General features: G+C 50.1%; 1 protein-coding gene across 2 annotated transcripts; it reads left to right on the top strand.

The window, feature by feature from the left end:
* The first annotated feature begins 4,155 nt into the window (after positions 1–4,155).
* On the top strand, positions 4,156–14,519 carry NR2F1 (nuclear receptor subfamily 2 group F member 1). 2 transcript variants are annotated; one of them, XM_082075184.1, is made up of 3 exons: positions 4,156–4,986; positions 7,973–8,500; positions 13,276–14,519. In XM_082075184.1, exons 1-3 carry the CDS (start codon positions 4,536–4,538, stop codon positions 13,554–13,556), a joined length of 1,260 nt encoding a protein of 419 aa, XP_081931310.1. In that variant the 5' UTR covers positions 4,156–4,535; the 3' UTR covers positions 13,557–14,519. The 2 variants fall into 2 exon arrangements, with proteins under 2 accessions (XP_081931310.1, XP_081931311.1); XM_082075185.1 differs by lacking the exon at positions 4,156–4,986 and adding an exon at positions 5,661–5,729.
* Positions 14,520–16,105: the final 1,586 nt, after the last annotated feature.

Here is a 16,105-nt window from a genome sequence, read left to right as displayed (position 1 = left end):
TCGACATCGCCGTGGGGTCGGTGCCCGCGGAAACCCGCGTGGGTCAGCCCTGAGACACGCGTTGTGTGAGCGGCGGGTGAAGCGGGGTGCAATGCCCACACACAGGGGGAGAGGAGAGGGCGGGGGGGGGCGTGGGGGGATGTGAAGAAAGTCTCGGGACAAAATAAGGTCTAGGCGCCTCTCTCCCGCCCAAATAACGGGATGCCCAAATAACGGGACGCCGGGGGTGGGGGCAGCCCGAGGTGGGGGGGTGGGAGGCTGGGGAAGGTCTCCCCGCCAAGTGCCGCGGCCCCGCTCCCCTCCCTCCGCCCCGAAAGCCCGAGGAGAGCAGCGGTGACTTGCCTGGGGTGTCCCGGGGTGTCCGGGAGCCGGGGCCGGGAGGAGCTGCGGGCTGCTGGGTCCGTCCACCTTCTCTCAGGCTTTTCTGCCTCTGTCTGTGTCTGTGTCTCTGTCTCTCTCTCTCTCTCTCCCCCTCTCTCTCCGTGCCTTGCTCTGCCTCTTTTACTCCCTGTCTCTTCACAGTCTGGGGAGTAAAATCTAGATGATATACATACCGAGCTTGCTTTTTTTGTCCGGTTTAATCTTATTCGTTTCACCTTTTCACTGACCAAGAGACAGGACCGAGAGTTTATTTGGAAAGAGGGAGAGAGAGGAAAGGAGCCTACTGTTGCATAGTCAATAACATCCTTTTTATCAATGCAATATACAATAGAGACGGCTTGGCCAAGGGACTCATTGAAAATCTCTTCATTATTTCGAGACAAAATCAAGCGTTTATTCTAATCTCAGAAATGATGAAGGATTCTCCTCTCCAGCCGGCTCCCAGCCTCAGATTTCAGAGCTGACAGAGAAAGGGGGGGGGGGGAGAAGGAAAAAAAAAAAAAAAGAAAAAAAAGAAAAAAAGGAAAAAAAAAGTGATCACGATACATCAAAGTTGAGGCCTTTTTTTCCTCTTTCTTTCTTTCTTTAAGTGAAAGCAACCTCCCTTTACAAAAAACATTCCGACATACATTTCATCCCCTTTCCCCCTGCAGGATTTTTCTGCGACTTCCAATCTGATTATAAACTTTTATGGGAGATAAGAGGAGAGTAGGGTTTGGTTTGGGGAATTTGGGTTGTTCGATTTTGTTGGTTTTTGTTTTTTTTTTTTTCCCTAAGTTTGTTTCTTCTTTGTCACACGCAGTCTTTTGACCCAAAGCAAATTTCAGACCTCTGAGCAGAAGAGGGAAGTCTGTGGGAATGCAGGCTTGTGAGAAAGAAGAGACACAAATTAAAAGGGGATTCTTCTCTCTAGTGCAGTTTTCTACTAAAAATAAAGAAAGGGAAAAACAAAACAAAACAAAAAAAAAACGGAGAAGGGGGTGTGTAAGGCCGCAGACAGGCCTGGTGGCCCCCCCGGGCTCCCCGGGGCCGGCGGATCGGTGCCACTAGATGGCAGCCGGCGCCAGCGATTCCCGCTCCGCGCCGCCGGGGCCGCGGAGGGGAGCGGAGTGGGGCGGAGAGGGGCGGAGAGGAGCGGAACGAGGTGACCGCCCCCCCTGCGCATCCCTCCCTTCCCACCCCCCGCGCTGATCAACTCACTTTTGGAAAGGGGATCCGCGGATGATGGGGGGTTGCGGGTGGGGTGCGGCATTGCGCGCAGGACGGTTGGGGTTGTTCTGGACGTTCCCACACCCCCACACCCCCCAAAAAAAAGAATTAAAGGGGAGGGGGGTGGTGATTTCCCACACTGGAAGCGCGGAGCCCAGCGGGGCGGTGGGAAGAGGTAGGGGGTGGCATACTAGGTGAGGGGTGGGCGACAAAAAATGGCCCAAAGTGGAATGGGAGCGTGTGGGGATGTCGGTGTGTGCGCGGACGTGTGTGCGTGTGCAAGAGTCCGCGTACCGAGCGCGTTTTCTTCTCCATCATTAAAACCCCTGGAGTGGCTTTTGCAATTGGGAAAGGAGAGAGAAATCCTGATTTCAGACGTAGAGGGGGTGGGGGGGGGAAAGAGAGGGAAAAAAAAAAACCACCAACTTTTCACGGGGAGCCCACATCGTTCCCTTTTAATTCCCCCTTTCCGCCTATCGCAATGCATCCTTCTCTGTCGATGTGTGTGCTGGGGTGTGTGAGAGAGGGGGAGAGAGAGAGACCGTAGACGACCCATACTAATCAGGTCTCAAAGTAAATAGCAGCGCAGGGCGATCTCAATGTAAATTGTGCTTGTCAGAAGAATCCCCTCTCCCTCCCTCCTTCTACCCTCCCTCCCTCGCTCGCTCCCCCCACACCCCTCTCCCTCCCCTCCCTTCCCCATCCCAGTCGGTAGGTAGCGGAGAATAAAAAAAAAAAAATTAAAAAAAAAATTAAAAAGAAGGGGGGGGGGGTGAAGCGCTGGGGGGGCAACCAATAGAGTGAAGGAGGCTTGGCTAACCTTAGCCTCCCATTTTCTCTCCCCCCAATTCAGGGCTCTGACCAGTCAGTCGCCTTTGATTATCAGTTGCCAGCAGCCCTTCTCTTGGCTCCTTGACACGAGCTCCATATAAGGCAGCGATCTCCATAGAAACGTGTCAGTTTCAATAGTAGTGTCAAAGTTCACTATATACAGACATTCGCGCAGATCCCCCTTTCGGAAACATTGCTCTGCTAGGCTTCCCGTTTAAACGCATTCATTTTTTGGGTCTCTCGCTCTCTCTCTCTCTCTCTTCCCCCCCCCCCCCTCCCCTTTCTTGCATATTCTATTAGTTGTGTGCTTCCCCCCCCCCCTTCATCTCCCTCTTCTCCTTCCTTTTCTTCTTTTTTCCACCCTTCCTCCTTGTGTCTTTCGCTTCATTCCTGCAGGAGAAGAGGAGAGAGGTGAAACTAAAAAAAAAAAAAAAAAACAAAAAAAAATCTCGGAAAGAAAGGAAAAAGGGGAAAAAGCAGAGAGAGAGACGGGGGAAAAAAAAACCCGGAGAGAGAGAGAGAGAACGCGTTCACATCTTAATACCGTTATTATTTTGACCATTCCTGCCTATTTTTTTATTTTGGGGGAGGGCTTCGCTTCTGGCTGATGAGTTTTTACCCGAAATACTTTTTTTAGGCAAACAAACAAAAAAAAAAAAAAAAAAGAACGTTTTGGGGGGCGATTTCCACCGATTTTTTTTTTATTATTATTTTTTTCCTCGCAACCGGCATCGTGCACTCTCACGAGAGAAGAAGAAGGAAGGGGCAAGAAAGAGGAAAAGAAGAGGATTTATTTACCCGACCTACTTTGGATCTCTCTTTTTCCTGCGCGTGTCATTATTATTCCCGTTCTCTATTTTTACACTTCGCCGTGAATTCGTCTCCTCTGCGAATTTAGTCACATCCGATTTTTTTTTTTGCGATTTTTTTTTCTCTTTTTTTTTTTTAAAAAAAAAAAAAAAGGAGAGAGAGAGCGCGAGCAAGCGAGAGAGACAGAGAGCGAGAGAGAGCAGCTCGGGAGAGAAAGAGCAGCGACCGGCAACCTCCTCCTCCTCCTCCTCCTCCGCCGCCGCGACAGGAGATCAAACTGCCTCAGCTCCCCGCCCGCCTCCGCCGCGCTCCCCGGCTCCACCGCCCTGAATGGCTGACGGCGCCCTGCCCTGGACCTGGCCCCCGGACACCTCCATTCCCTGATCGCCGGCGGACGGCTCCTCTCTGCACCTCCCGCCTTCCCGAGAGCCCCGCACCGGCACCGGCGGCTGCAGCGGCAGCGGGAGCAGCCTCCGCGGGAGCGGCGGCGGCCGGGCCCCGGCGGCGGCGAGCGGCGAGCGGCGACCTCCTCCTCCTCTTCCTTCCCCTCCTCCTCCTCCTCCTCCTCCTCCTCCTCCTCCCTCTCCTCCTCCTCCTCCTCCTCGGCGGCGCGGCGGTTTCCTCTATGCCTGCACATCCTCCGCGCTCGTAGCGCCCGGACCGCGTGTGCCTGTGCCCGTGCGTGTGTGTGCGTGTGTGCGCGAGTGGGGAGCCGTGTGCCTGCGTGTGCGTGTCCGGCGTGTGACTCTCCTGAATGCCTCTCCCGACAGCCTTGTTTGCCGTTTCTGATTTTGCAACTTGAAGTGGCGGCGGGGGGGGGGGGGAGGGCGAGGAGAGGCGGCGAGGAGAGCGGGAGTAGAGGGGGGAAGCGGCCAGGCGGGGGTCTTTTAAACAAGGGGGGGTAGCGCAGGAAAGGGAAGGGAAGGAAAGGGAAAGGGAGGAAGAGGAAAGGGAAAGGGAAAAAAAAAAGAGAGAGAGAGAGAGGGAGAAAATCCTCCGTTGCCCCCTCCCCCTCCCTAAAAAAAAAAAAATAGCGAGAGCGCGAGCGAGAGGAGGGGGGCTCGCGGCGAAAAATAAATAAAATAAAGAAAACGGCAGGAGCGGCTCCAGCCGGCAGCAGCGGCGGCAGCAGGGCAGCGGCGGCGGCGGCGGCAGCCGAGGCGGAGGCAGGCGGCAGGCAGGGTCCCCTCGCTCCCCGCTCGCCCCCGGCGCCCGGCCGGCCGCCTCCCCCCCGCCCCCCGCCTCTCTCCCCGGCAGCCCGCAGCGAGACGCGCCGCTCCCCAGCACTTTTTTGGGCCCGAGATATGGCAATGGTAGTTAGCAGCTGGCGAGATCCGCAGGAAGACGTGGCCGGGGGCACCCCGAGCGGCCCCAACCCCGCCGCGGCGCAGCCGGCCCGGGAGCAGCCGCCCCAGCAGCAGGGAGGCTCGGCCGCCCCGCACACCCCGCAGACCCCCAGCCAGCCGGGACCCCCTTCCACGCCGGGCACGGCCGGGGACAAGGGAACGGGCCAGCAAGGCTCGGGTCAGAGCCAGCAGCACATCGAGTGCGTGGTGTGCGGGGACAAGTCCAGCGGCAAGCACTACGGCCAGTTCACCTGCGAGGGCTGCAAAAGTTTCTTCAAGAGGAGCGTCCGCAGGAACTTAACTTACACATGCCGCGCCAACAGGAACTGTCCCATCGACCAGCACCACCGCAACCAGTGCCAGTACTGCCGCCTCAAGAAGTGCCTCAAAGTGGGCATGAGGCGGGAAGGTGAATATTTCTTCCCTACTATGCTATCGCTCCCTCTTCCCCTCGGCTGTGCAGGCGTGCGTGTGCCAGGGCTCTCCCTCTATGTGTGTGTCTGCCTGTGCATACGCGCACACACGCGCACCTATATGCATATACATATATATACACGCGCGCACACGCGTGCATATATATATATATATATACATATATACAAAATTTACGGCTCTCCGTGGCGATCTAGGTCTCTCTGTATTTCCATGCACATGTCAATCTTTCCCTCTGCCTGCACTCCATCTGGCAGCTTTGCGCCAGGTTTTCTTGTTATTGTTGATGGTGGTTGGTGGTGTTTTCTTTTTTGCTTTTCGGTTTGTGCCTCCTGCCCTCCTCCCGCTCCTCCCCACCCCCTTCCCCGGCACTGCTGCGCTCGCCCCTTCCCCGCTCATTGTGCCGAGAATTTATTAGTATTATTAGTATTATTATTATTACGATCGCTCGCTAAATATTTATCGTTTAGCCGCTGTCTCCGCTCCCGCGCGTGTGTGTGTGCGTGTGCGTGTGTGTGTTTGGATGTGGTTTTGTCTATTGTTGGCATGAGACCGGGGGGTGGGGGGAGATACATCTCTCTCCCGTACGAGATGTGCTTCCATTCAGCTTCCTTCCCCCCCACCCCTCCTTCCGCCCCATCATTTCTTTTTAAACCCGCTACACTTCTCGGTAGATCCATTTCCCAGCCTCATTTTTCACGAAAGAAAGATGAAAGACGTGTAAGTAGGGAAGAAAAGAGGAAAGGGGGTTAAAAAGAGGAAAGGGGAAAAGAAATTTAAAAAGAGGGGGAAATGTGCTACTGTATCTCCGCTTCCCTGTGCTTCACTGTGCCCCGGAGTGTGTTTCTGTGCGAGATTTGGCCTTGTTTTCACTCCATGCTTTCAAAGGAAAGTTTGTGACTGAACCGGGTTTCTGCTTCACTTCTGTCATTTCTTTTTTTTTTTTTTTTTTTTTTTTTTAGCACGCTGCTCATTTTATTTCTTCATCAAACTCCACCCTCTCCTTAAAACCTGCATACAAATCGCGATTTATAACCTATTTACCGGTCCTTCTCATTTTAGCAGAATCCGCAGCCTGCATCTGGCAGCGGGCTCTTCACCATTTCCAACTGCTCTGCTATTTATTTTCCTTTTTTCCCTCCTCCTTTCCAAGAGTCACTGTGGTTTTCCTTGCGTTCAGGCTCATTCTCGCGTAGGAAGATTTCCTGCCCTCCTTTCTCCTCGAAATGTGTTATCTCGGTTTGCAGTTAAAGTTTACCCTGTGACTGTCGTTAAAGATGTCTTAGAGTCACATCAGCGAAACAGTCGGTTTTGCGGAGCGGGGATTACCACTGCCTTAATTGGTTTTTAAATTATATTTTATATGCCACGAGAAAAAGGAATTGAAGCTGCTCCAGATCTGAAAGAGCTCGCAAATATGACGACTTCATTGATAGCTTCAGGGGCTGTTAGGAGGCGTCGGGGGGGGCGGTGGGGAGGCGGGGGGGGGGGAGGAAAAAAGAAGTTAGAATTGTGCTCTCGGTTAATTGAAAAATAACTGCCAAGTTTACAAGCAGATTGAGAGGGAGAGGTGGGCTGGAGGGCAGCAGGAGAGAGGTCCGGCCCGGGAGGGCTCTTTGGGGAAGAAAAGAGAAAGTTGGGAAAATGTGGCACGCCGGAAAGATGAGTGACCTGTGTGTGTGCGTGTGTGTGTGTGTGCGTGTGTGTGTGCGCGTCTGTGTGTGCAGGGAACGAGCCTGAGTAGTCGTATCTCCCCCCTGAAGTTACCTTTGTTTACATGGCATGCGGCTGCAAACGCTGGCACTGATGGAGTAAAACACGCACACACACACTAAAAAAAAAACCCAACTTTGGTCAGCTTTCGGGACTTGAGGCATGCTTACGCTCTGTGTGGAGATGGTTAATGAATCCAGTGTTTTTGCAGTTGCAAGCTTGTGCATTCACTGTGCAACGCTGACTGCAGGCTTTTGCAGTGGCAACAGCGCACCAAAGATATTAATTACACCGTCCCCTTTTTTTTCCACGAATGTTTGGCTATTGTAAGTTCGGACCTTTTTTTGTTTTATTTCTCCCCTTCCCTTGATAATATTTAATCTTTCTCTTCCTTTTAGCAGGGAGAACTTTGCTGGGTGGGGGAGGTGGGGGGGGTCCTCTATGGAAAACTGGTTCTGTGTAATAAAGTTAGCAGTGGGGAGCTGGGGGGCTGCGACCTGTTCCAGCTCGAAGGGTAACGACGCGGTATTTTTGAAGAATACGGACGCATTTATTACCTTTATGAATTTTATTTTTTTTTAATTTTCATTTTATTTCAAAAAAGCGACACAGCAGTTCACTTGTAAATCTCAGTGCTACCAGGGCAATCGGCTGGGATCCACAACAGAGCTTGGCTATATTTTTAACAGCTGGCTGTGATTTTTAACCCCACTTTCTCACCATCCGGAGGATTTCTTTGATTTTTTTTTTTCTTCTTTTTTTATTTTTTAACGTGCGGGACTGCCTTTTGTTGCGAGAGGGGAGGGGGCCGGGAGGGAAGAGAAGGGGGGGGGTACGGATTTGTCTTGTTTGCCTTGGCTCTTTTATTTTTTTCTTTTTTTTTTTTTTTTTTCTTTTTAATCTGTGTTTATTTTGTGAAGCTTGTCTGCACTGGGGGCGGGAGGGGGATGGGGGGGTGGTACTGAGCGCTTGGCTGCCGCTGGGTTGGGGCTGCCCGAGCAAGGGGTCGGGGCAGGGGCCGTGTCCGGGCGGGGGGGGCGATGCAGGTCGGTTGCAGTTGCCCGGCTCCGCATGCCTCTGTCTGTCCGTGCCTGTGCGTGTGCCGGGGGCGAGGCGTGGTGGGGGGGGGAGGTTGGTGTGTGTAAAAGAAGCCCGGCATTGTCTCCGGCTGGCTGGCAGCGCCGCCGGGGCGATGCCTGCTATCCTCCTGGATGCACATTTCCTCTCCCTTCTCTCCTTCTTGTTGTCAGCGGTTCAGCGAGGAAGGATGCCGCCCACCCAACCCAACCCCGGCCAGTACGCCCTGACCAACGGAGACCCCCTGAACGGGCATTGCTATCTCTCGGGATACATCTCCCTGCTGCTGCGGGCCGAGCCCTACCCCACCTCCCGCTACGGCAGCCAGTGCATGCAACCCAACAACATCATGGGCATCGAGAACATCTGCGAGCTGGCCGCCCGCCTGCTCTTCAGCGCCGTCGAGTGGGCCCGCAACATCCCCTTCTTCCCCGACCTGCAGATCACCGACCAGGTGGCCTTGCTGCGGCTCACCTGGAGCGAGCTTTTCGTCCTCAACGCCGCCCAGTGCTCCATGCCCCTCCATGTGGCCCCGCTCCTGGCCGCCGCCGGCCTCCACGCCTCCCCCATGTCGGCCGATCGCGTCGTCGCCTTCATGGACCACATCCGCATCTTCCAGGAGCAGGTGGAGAAGCTGAAGGCGCTGCACGTCGATTCGGCCGAGTACAGCTGCCTGAAAGCCATCGTGCTCTTCACCTCAGGTGAGGAGGGAGGGCGGGGGGGGGGGGCGGGGAAGGACCGTCCTGTTGGGGGGAAAAAAAGGCGGAAAAATTATATATATATGTATTTTTTTTAAGAAAAAAGACATAAGGCCGAGGTAGCAAAGCGCCTGAGGGGGTATACCCGGTCCAGGGATCAACCTCCTCCTCAGCCCCACCATGTTGGCATTGCACCCCCCTCCCCCCAAAAAAAAGCTAAAAAAAAAAAAAAAAAAAGAAAGAGAAAAAAATGAAGTGTAGGCGGTGGAAACATGCATGTTAACAATTTTTCCCTGTGATAGATGGTTCGAATTAACTAGCGGGAAAGTGCATTAGCGTCGCCTTTGAAGTGCTCTGGTCGTAGCCTATAAGAATATAATACATCTTCTATTATTGTAACCTGCGAGGGAGAAATTTATAAACATCAAAGGCGAACGATGTGGAGGAAATATAGGAAATGGAAACAAGGCGAGATAAGAGGCCTGGCAGTGTCATTTTTTAATTATTATTCTAATTATCGCCACGATGGGGCTAATTGCCACTTTTTCTGCTTGTTTGTTTTTCCTTCTTTTTCCTTCTTTTATTTTTTTCCCGCCCCCCTCTCCCCTGTCCCCTTTGCTCCTCTCTTGTCCCCGTTTCTCCCCGCCTTTTCCAAACCAGTCGTCCCGGTTAGCAATGCCTAAACAGCTCCAATAAATCTGGCTTAAAACTAGGCCGAGGCAAAATTAAAAGCATTCCTGAACAAAGATGGCAAATCGTTCAAAGGCCTTGTTTAACAGTAAGCAGTTTATAATCCATCAATATTTGTTGCCTTTCATGCATGAAAAATAGTATTTACATTGTATTAAAATGACTCCTAAATTTGCACAATATTGTAATGTAGCAAATGTAGTATAAATATCGATTTGAACATCAGATAATTTATTTAGACAGGAGTATCTAATTTGTATGCAGGGTGGTCGGAGACATGTACTGTGACTGCCCCCTTTTACTTCCAGTGCAAATGCAGTCTCGCAGTGTTGGAGGGAATATTTCTTTGTAAAGGATAAAGTGCAGATCTTAAAGCAAATGGAAGATTTACTGAATAGCCAGCTCGACATTTTAATGTGTTTTATCTTAATAAGTCTTCTTGATGGAAACATGTTTTTCAAAAGTGACAAAGAGACCTGCCGGCATTTATCAGGCTGATTTAACTCCACAGCTTGCCTGCAGACTCACAGACTTTCCTTTCCCATTCATTTCAGGGTGCTCATCGATACAACAGGGACAGGAGTGGGGGAGAACCCTTCTCTTTTTTTATATTATTGTGAATATCATTAATTTTTTTGCCAGACCCAACTTTGAGAGATTCTTCCCAAGAAGAGGGGGGCTGGCCTGTGCCTTGGCCCTTCCACACATTGAAGGCCCCAGGAAGGCAATTGGGGACTTATTTGGGGGGGTATTCTAATTTTTCCTCACTTTCGTTTCTTACTCATCCCATATTCCCCCCTTCACCTTCACCAAACAATCGACCTTGGCTAGAAATGCAGTTAGTGGCTTTAAGGGAGACTTTCATTTACATACATTAGGAAAAAAGGTAATAACTAATTGTTTGCGAGGGGAGAAACTCCATCCCACAATGGTGCGGAGCCTGAATGGGGCTGAGGAAGGGAACAATAATATTATTTCGGAGCAGGATCGCACGGGGCATCTCAGAAAATGGAAATACAGCTGTCAGGAGTAATCTAACCCTTACCCCCATCCGCACATTTCCACTTTTCACTAAACTTGTTTTGATTGCTTAGCCAGAGGGGAATTCATGGGAAGCCTTTCTCAAAGTCATCCAACTTTTAAACAAACTTTGACTGATGGAAAAGACATTTTTAGGCATATTGTCCTAAGTCCTTTGCTAAGGACTAAGTACTTAAAGCTGGCATGGGTTTCTCCTGTTGTGGTTTTTACATTCGGGCTCCGGATAGCATGTATTTAATCCGTAAAATTCTGGACACCATCCAACGACTGGGTCATGACCCAAAATCTGCTCCTTTCTTGCCTCCTTTTTTTTTTTTTTCTGTTTTTCTTTTATTCTTCTTTTTTCCCTTTTTTCCCCTTTTTCTTTTTTGTTTGGTCCACAAACTTTAGAGTTATTAATTCCCGCACCTACCTCTTCCTCATCATAAATAAATGTTTCCAGGTAGGGACCGAGACAGACAACATAAATCCAATAAATCTATTTGCAGCACAATAAGAACTTTGATTTCTAGTTAGATGCCAGCTGATTACATCTATATTTTCTGAACACTAAACTCTTCTGAACGTGTAATATGAAATACATTCCCGCCACTACAAAGAGGAAGGCTGGAGTGTGCTGAACAGTAATGGTTATTTATTTACATAATTTCTTTTCCATAGACTGCAGGAAGAAATATAGAGCTTTCCCTTATTGACACACTGCCATATAAAAAAGTGAGGCACACACAGGATTTTCACATTAGCCCACTTTCTGAGATGGAATAATAATTCACATCCAGTAAACATGGATTGCTTTATTTCTCCAATGGATTGCACCTCTCTGGGCTCCATAATCTAATCGAGCTGTGCATCCCTTAATTATTATTATTTTTAATCCTGTTCTGAGGGAAGAGTTAAGCCATCCCACTGCCACCTTTAAGGAAGCAGAATAAAACCCGAGTAAAGGCATATGCCAGGCCATTTAAAATAATTAAAACTCAATAGATATTATCGGCATGAGAAAATCCTGAGTGTTTGAACGTCTAAGGCAAAACCCAAGGCGTGTTGTTCCAACCGCCCCCCTCCCCAGGCTGCTGCCCTTCTAGCGAACAACTTCTCTGTCCACATTGTCCAGTGACCTGCAGTTATAGGTGCACTTATCATAAATATCTGATAAATATTTTACTAACCTTAAGGGTATGACATATGGGGCATAAAGAAAAAAGCCCTGCTAGGGTGTCAGTAAGACCCTTTCATATTGCATTGTTTGGAAGTTGAATAGGATCCTAATGCATAATGGGCAGATAATGCATGTAAAATAGCAAGATATATGTAAATATGGAGTGTGATTTGTGGCAATCAACATATGAACAGGCCTGGTTTTTTGATATATATTGCAAACAAGAACAGGCCCGAGCTTTTGATAGATATATATGTTGCAACCTGGTGCTTTAGATGTTGCAAAATATCATTGCATTAAAGGTACAGTATGGATTAGCAGAGCAGCCTGGCTCAGATAATTGTATATCTGAGGGATGCCAAGTCCGCAGCTCAGGTCAAAGGTTCTCCTTCTCAGAAGTTCCTAAATTATGGCTTGTTTTATTTGTATTTTTGCTCGAGGCCATAGTATTGTAGATGAAGGTGTTCAGAAATCTTTGTAAAGCCAGTTCTTCATGTGTGAAGACTTAAACTTCAAAAATGTGGTTGCGACAGATTTGATTTTTTTCTTTTTTTTTTCTTTTTTTTTTTTTTTGCTTTGGCTTTGAATAATTTGTGGTGTCTTTCCAGGGTCATAATTCTACATTCACAATTTTGTAATGTCCTTTTGGGGGCCATTAACATGCATTAATTTATATTCGGATCTATATATTAGCAAAGTCTGGCTTTGATCTGTGTTAAACCGCACTGCCAGCTGACTGCCTCCCTCTGATCCTGATGTTTTATTTTAAATATTTATTATTAATCTCCAAAACAATGTGGATGATTTCAACCACCCGGGCACAACCACCACTTTTCCACCACCGCAGTTTCCTGCACAAGTCCCTCAACAAGCAGCCGGTGCAGAATTATGCCCTGTTTGGGGTTATGTGTTAACAGAGATAGGATGTGAGCATGTGTGTGAGCGCACAGATGCATCTATACCTCTCTGCCCGTATCTACACACGCACACACACGCAGAATAACGTACAAGTGCACGGATGCGAAGGGTTTCTGCTCTCGGATTAGTACGCATTTGCCCAGGTCGCATCATTCTGCAAGGTGCCCAGGGGGATGTTTCCAGTCGTATACGTGCCATAGGGACCTATAGGGAGGCCACGTTTAGGCAAGGCTCACCCGCCGCAGCTTTGTGTCTGAGAGCTGCAGGCGCCGGCTCAGCGCAAACCCGGACTAACCCAGACGCTTTCCGCCGGATTTATCGCACAGCCCCGCAAAGACGCGGCCGATCTGCCATCGCTGGCGTTGGGGCAGGGATAGAGGGGACCCCCTTTTCCCCCGGCACCCCCCGGCCGTCTCCCTGCCAGCCACTGCAGTCCCAGTCGCTGTCTCCCTCTGATGTGCAGCCATGTCAACAAACTCCCCCCTGCCTCCCTCTGCGTGTGCGCGCCTCGATTTTTTTATCTTTTATTATTATTTCCCTCAATACTCCCCTTTTCACCCTCCTTCGGTGTTATTTGACGGGGCTGGCCCCGACTGCTCCCTGGAGCCGGGACCGCGCTTGCCGGGTCGGAGTGTCCGGGGACGAGGCGCGGGGGTGGGAATAGGGGCGCTGGGTTGGGTGTGGGCACCCCACCGCATCCCCCGTGGAAATACCCACGGGGTCGGCGAGTAGCGGGAAGGTCGCGTTATTTATTCGGCGGCGATGCGGGATGGGATGATGGGGGCAGGAGAAGGGGTGGGGGGTGCGCCTTTGGAGGTGCCCCCCCAGCCCAGCGGCTCTTCCCCGTGCACTTGTCCGCCACTAACCATCTCCCCCCCTCCCTTCCTCCTCCTCCTCCTCCTCTCTTTCCTCCCCCCCCCGCCGCCGCCGTTCCGCGGCTGCCTCCGCGGGCGCGGTGCGCGGCGGGCAGATGCCTGCGGCCTGTCGGATGCTGCGCACATCGAGAGTCTGCAGGAGAAGTCTCAGTGCGCGCTGGAGGAGTATGTGCGGAGCCAGTACCCCAACCAGCCCAGCCGCTTCGGGAAGCTGCTGCTGCGGCTGCCCTCCCTGCGCACCGTCTCCTCCTCCGTCATCGAGCAGCTCTTCTTCGTCCGCTTGGTAGGTAAAACCCCCATCGAAACCCTCATCAGGGACATGCTACTGTCGGGGAGCAGCTTCAACTGGCCTTACATGTCCATCCAGTGCTCCTAGAGCCCGTCCCGCACCCCCGGCGGAGAGGCGGCGGAGCGGCGGAGGCGGGAGCGCTCGCACCGAGGGGCAGTAGGGGTGCGGGGGGGGCCCGGGAGGCGGACACTGAACAAAAGAAAGGGCCGAGTAGGAGCAGAGGTGTGGCCGTGGTGGGGAGAAGGACGGACCTCGCGTCCGTGGAGGTTGTGGTGTTTCGCTTATTTTTTTTGTTTTCTTTTTATTTTTTTTTTTTCGGAGAGGAGGAAAAAAAAATAATAATAATAAAAGAGACAAAAAAAAGGCAAAAAAAATATTAAAAATAAAAAAACATACAAAAAAAATGAGTATTGAGGGGATATTAATCACACCTGAAGGGGATACTGGATCTTCCAGGATTTATTGTGGACTGTTGTTGATATATGCTGTACAGTAACAAACAAAACAAAACGCGTTGAAACTGAACTGAACCTTGTGTAGAATGAAAAAGAAAAAAAAAAAAAAACAACAAGCAAGCAAGCAAACAAAAAGATTCCACGCGCAAACACTTACCACGAGCATTGTTACTCATTTTGTAAAATATTAGTCTTTATTTTCATTTTTTGTAAAACTTACAACATCGTATGCGCATAAAGGAAAAAAAAAAAAAGAAACAAGAATTAGGGGAAAATAACATTTTCCAAATAATTATAAAAAAATTGTCCTGTGTCTATGTATCTATATCTGTTTTGTATTTTTTTCTGGTTCCAAACCAGGTTTCCTGTGATTCTATACTAATAATTTTTGATATAACCCTTTGCTTCTTATAATGAGTGCGATATATGTTGTCGAAGCTGTTCTTCAAGAATTAAAATTGAAGTGAGAATTTAAACAAAAATAAAAGGATTTAGCAAAAAAACCCCAACTTATCACCCCACAACCCATGAGTCTTGTTGCTTGAAACATGCCAACAATTCACCAAAAAGAAATAAAATAAAATAAAAAATATCTCCCTGGATTTTTAACTCCTGTATTGGTGTTAAAAGGGAGAATTTAGGAAATACTTGTGAAGGGTAACCAAGTTGCGCAAACCACATGGTGTTCCAACACTGACTTGACTGTGTAAGCTTAGGACTGAGCTTATCAAGGCCTACAAGACGGAGAGGGACATGGTGCGGTGCTGTAGGTAACCTCACCTGGCTGGGACTTCAGAACGGCCTCTCCCACAAGGCTGACAGGCCCACCATGCTGGGCCACCCCTTTTTTTGAAACACCTTTTCCCCATCAGCTGGAGTTTCTGCCAAGTTCACACCTTGCTGCTTGTTCTTAGACGCCACGCACACGGATGGAAGTCACCATATGCCACCACTGCTGCGTGTGCAGCGAGCAGCGCACCGTCACCATGACTCCTGCTTGGTGCAGACATGGTGACTTTCTGTTTTCGGGGCTCTTGGTGTGGTTTTCTTTTTTTTTTTTTTTTCTTTTTTTTTTTTTTGCTTCTTTTCTCTTCTTTTCCACCCCAAGGACTCACAGACCCCGGCGTGTGCTCCGATGTGCATGCCTTGTGCTTGCTGTCAGCCGAAACATCCCTCTCGCTGTTTCTCCTGACTCCAGTCGCTGCGTGTGGAGGGTATTCCCAGCCCATTAATATAGAAATCCAACTGGAAGCTTGCTCGTTGGGTGGCAAGCCGGCGCGTTTCGTGTGTGCTCATGTGCCATGGCCACGTACACCGTGGTCGCCCACCTCAGGGGCCCGAGCCCTGTGCCAAAAGCCCTGCTTGGTTTCAGCTCATGCCTTTTTTTTTTTTTGGCAAAGAAAATTTAAAATTGTTTCTGTAATGGAGCTCCTTTGAAGGTAAAGGCTTCACAATGCGTCTAGCTGGTGGTGCAGATCTCTGTAACAGCTTTCAGTGCATTAATGTTTTATAGGATCTGAGACGGAGCTGTAAGAACACATACTACCAAGGGAGCTCTTTCTTAACGTATTAATAAAGCTGGATCTTTAAAAATAACATTCCCCCCCTCACACAGACACCTCCTGTGCCCTCCAAACAAGCTCGGATGAGGCAGGCTTTTCAGTTTGTGGAGTCACAGGCAATGTTTTCCTTTTAATTTGCTGTCCTCCATACTCTCCTTCTCTCTCTCCCCCTCTCTCTCCTTTTTTTTTTTTTTTTGCATTAACAAGATCCTTCAATCCAACCCGCTTGGGGTTTTTAATATTCTAGGCGCAGCAGATCCGAGGCGAGAGCAGCTCTATACAGTAGGCACTTATAGCTGGATAATCAACATTGCAGGCAGATCCTCTATGGGGGTAGAGCCCATTTCAGGGTGGAGAAGCGGCCTGTACTCATAGGTGCTGGGGGGGGGGCGGGCGGGATGGATGATTCCAGACCTGGGCGCACAAGGATGGGAAATAGACAGACAGACAGACAGACATCCTCCCTTTTCTCATATGGACGCTGTGAAGGAGACAGCTTTGTTCCTCACCCTGGTCACCTTCCTTGGGCAGAGGGGGGGTCCAGCAGCCCCTCCAGGCTGCCAAGGGGGATGCTCAGTGCTCTGAGCACCTCTTCAGCATCACTTTTGGGTGGGATAGG

The sequence above is a fragment of the Streptopelia decaocto genome, assembly GCF_964273445.1.
Source record: "Streptopelia decaocto genome assembly, chromosome: Z".
Lineage (NCBI taxonomy): Eukaryota > Metazoa > Chordata > Aves > Columbiformes > Columbidae > Streptopelia > Streptopelia decaocto.
This window is presented reverse-complemented; position numbering and strand designations above follow the sequence as displayed.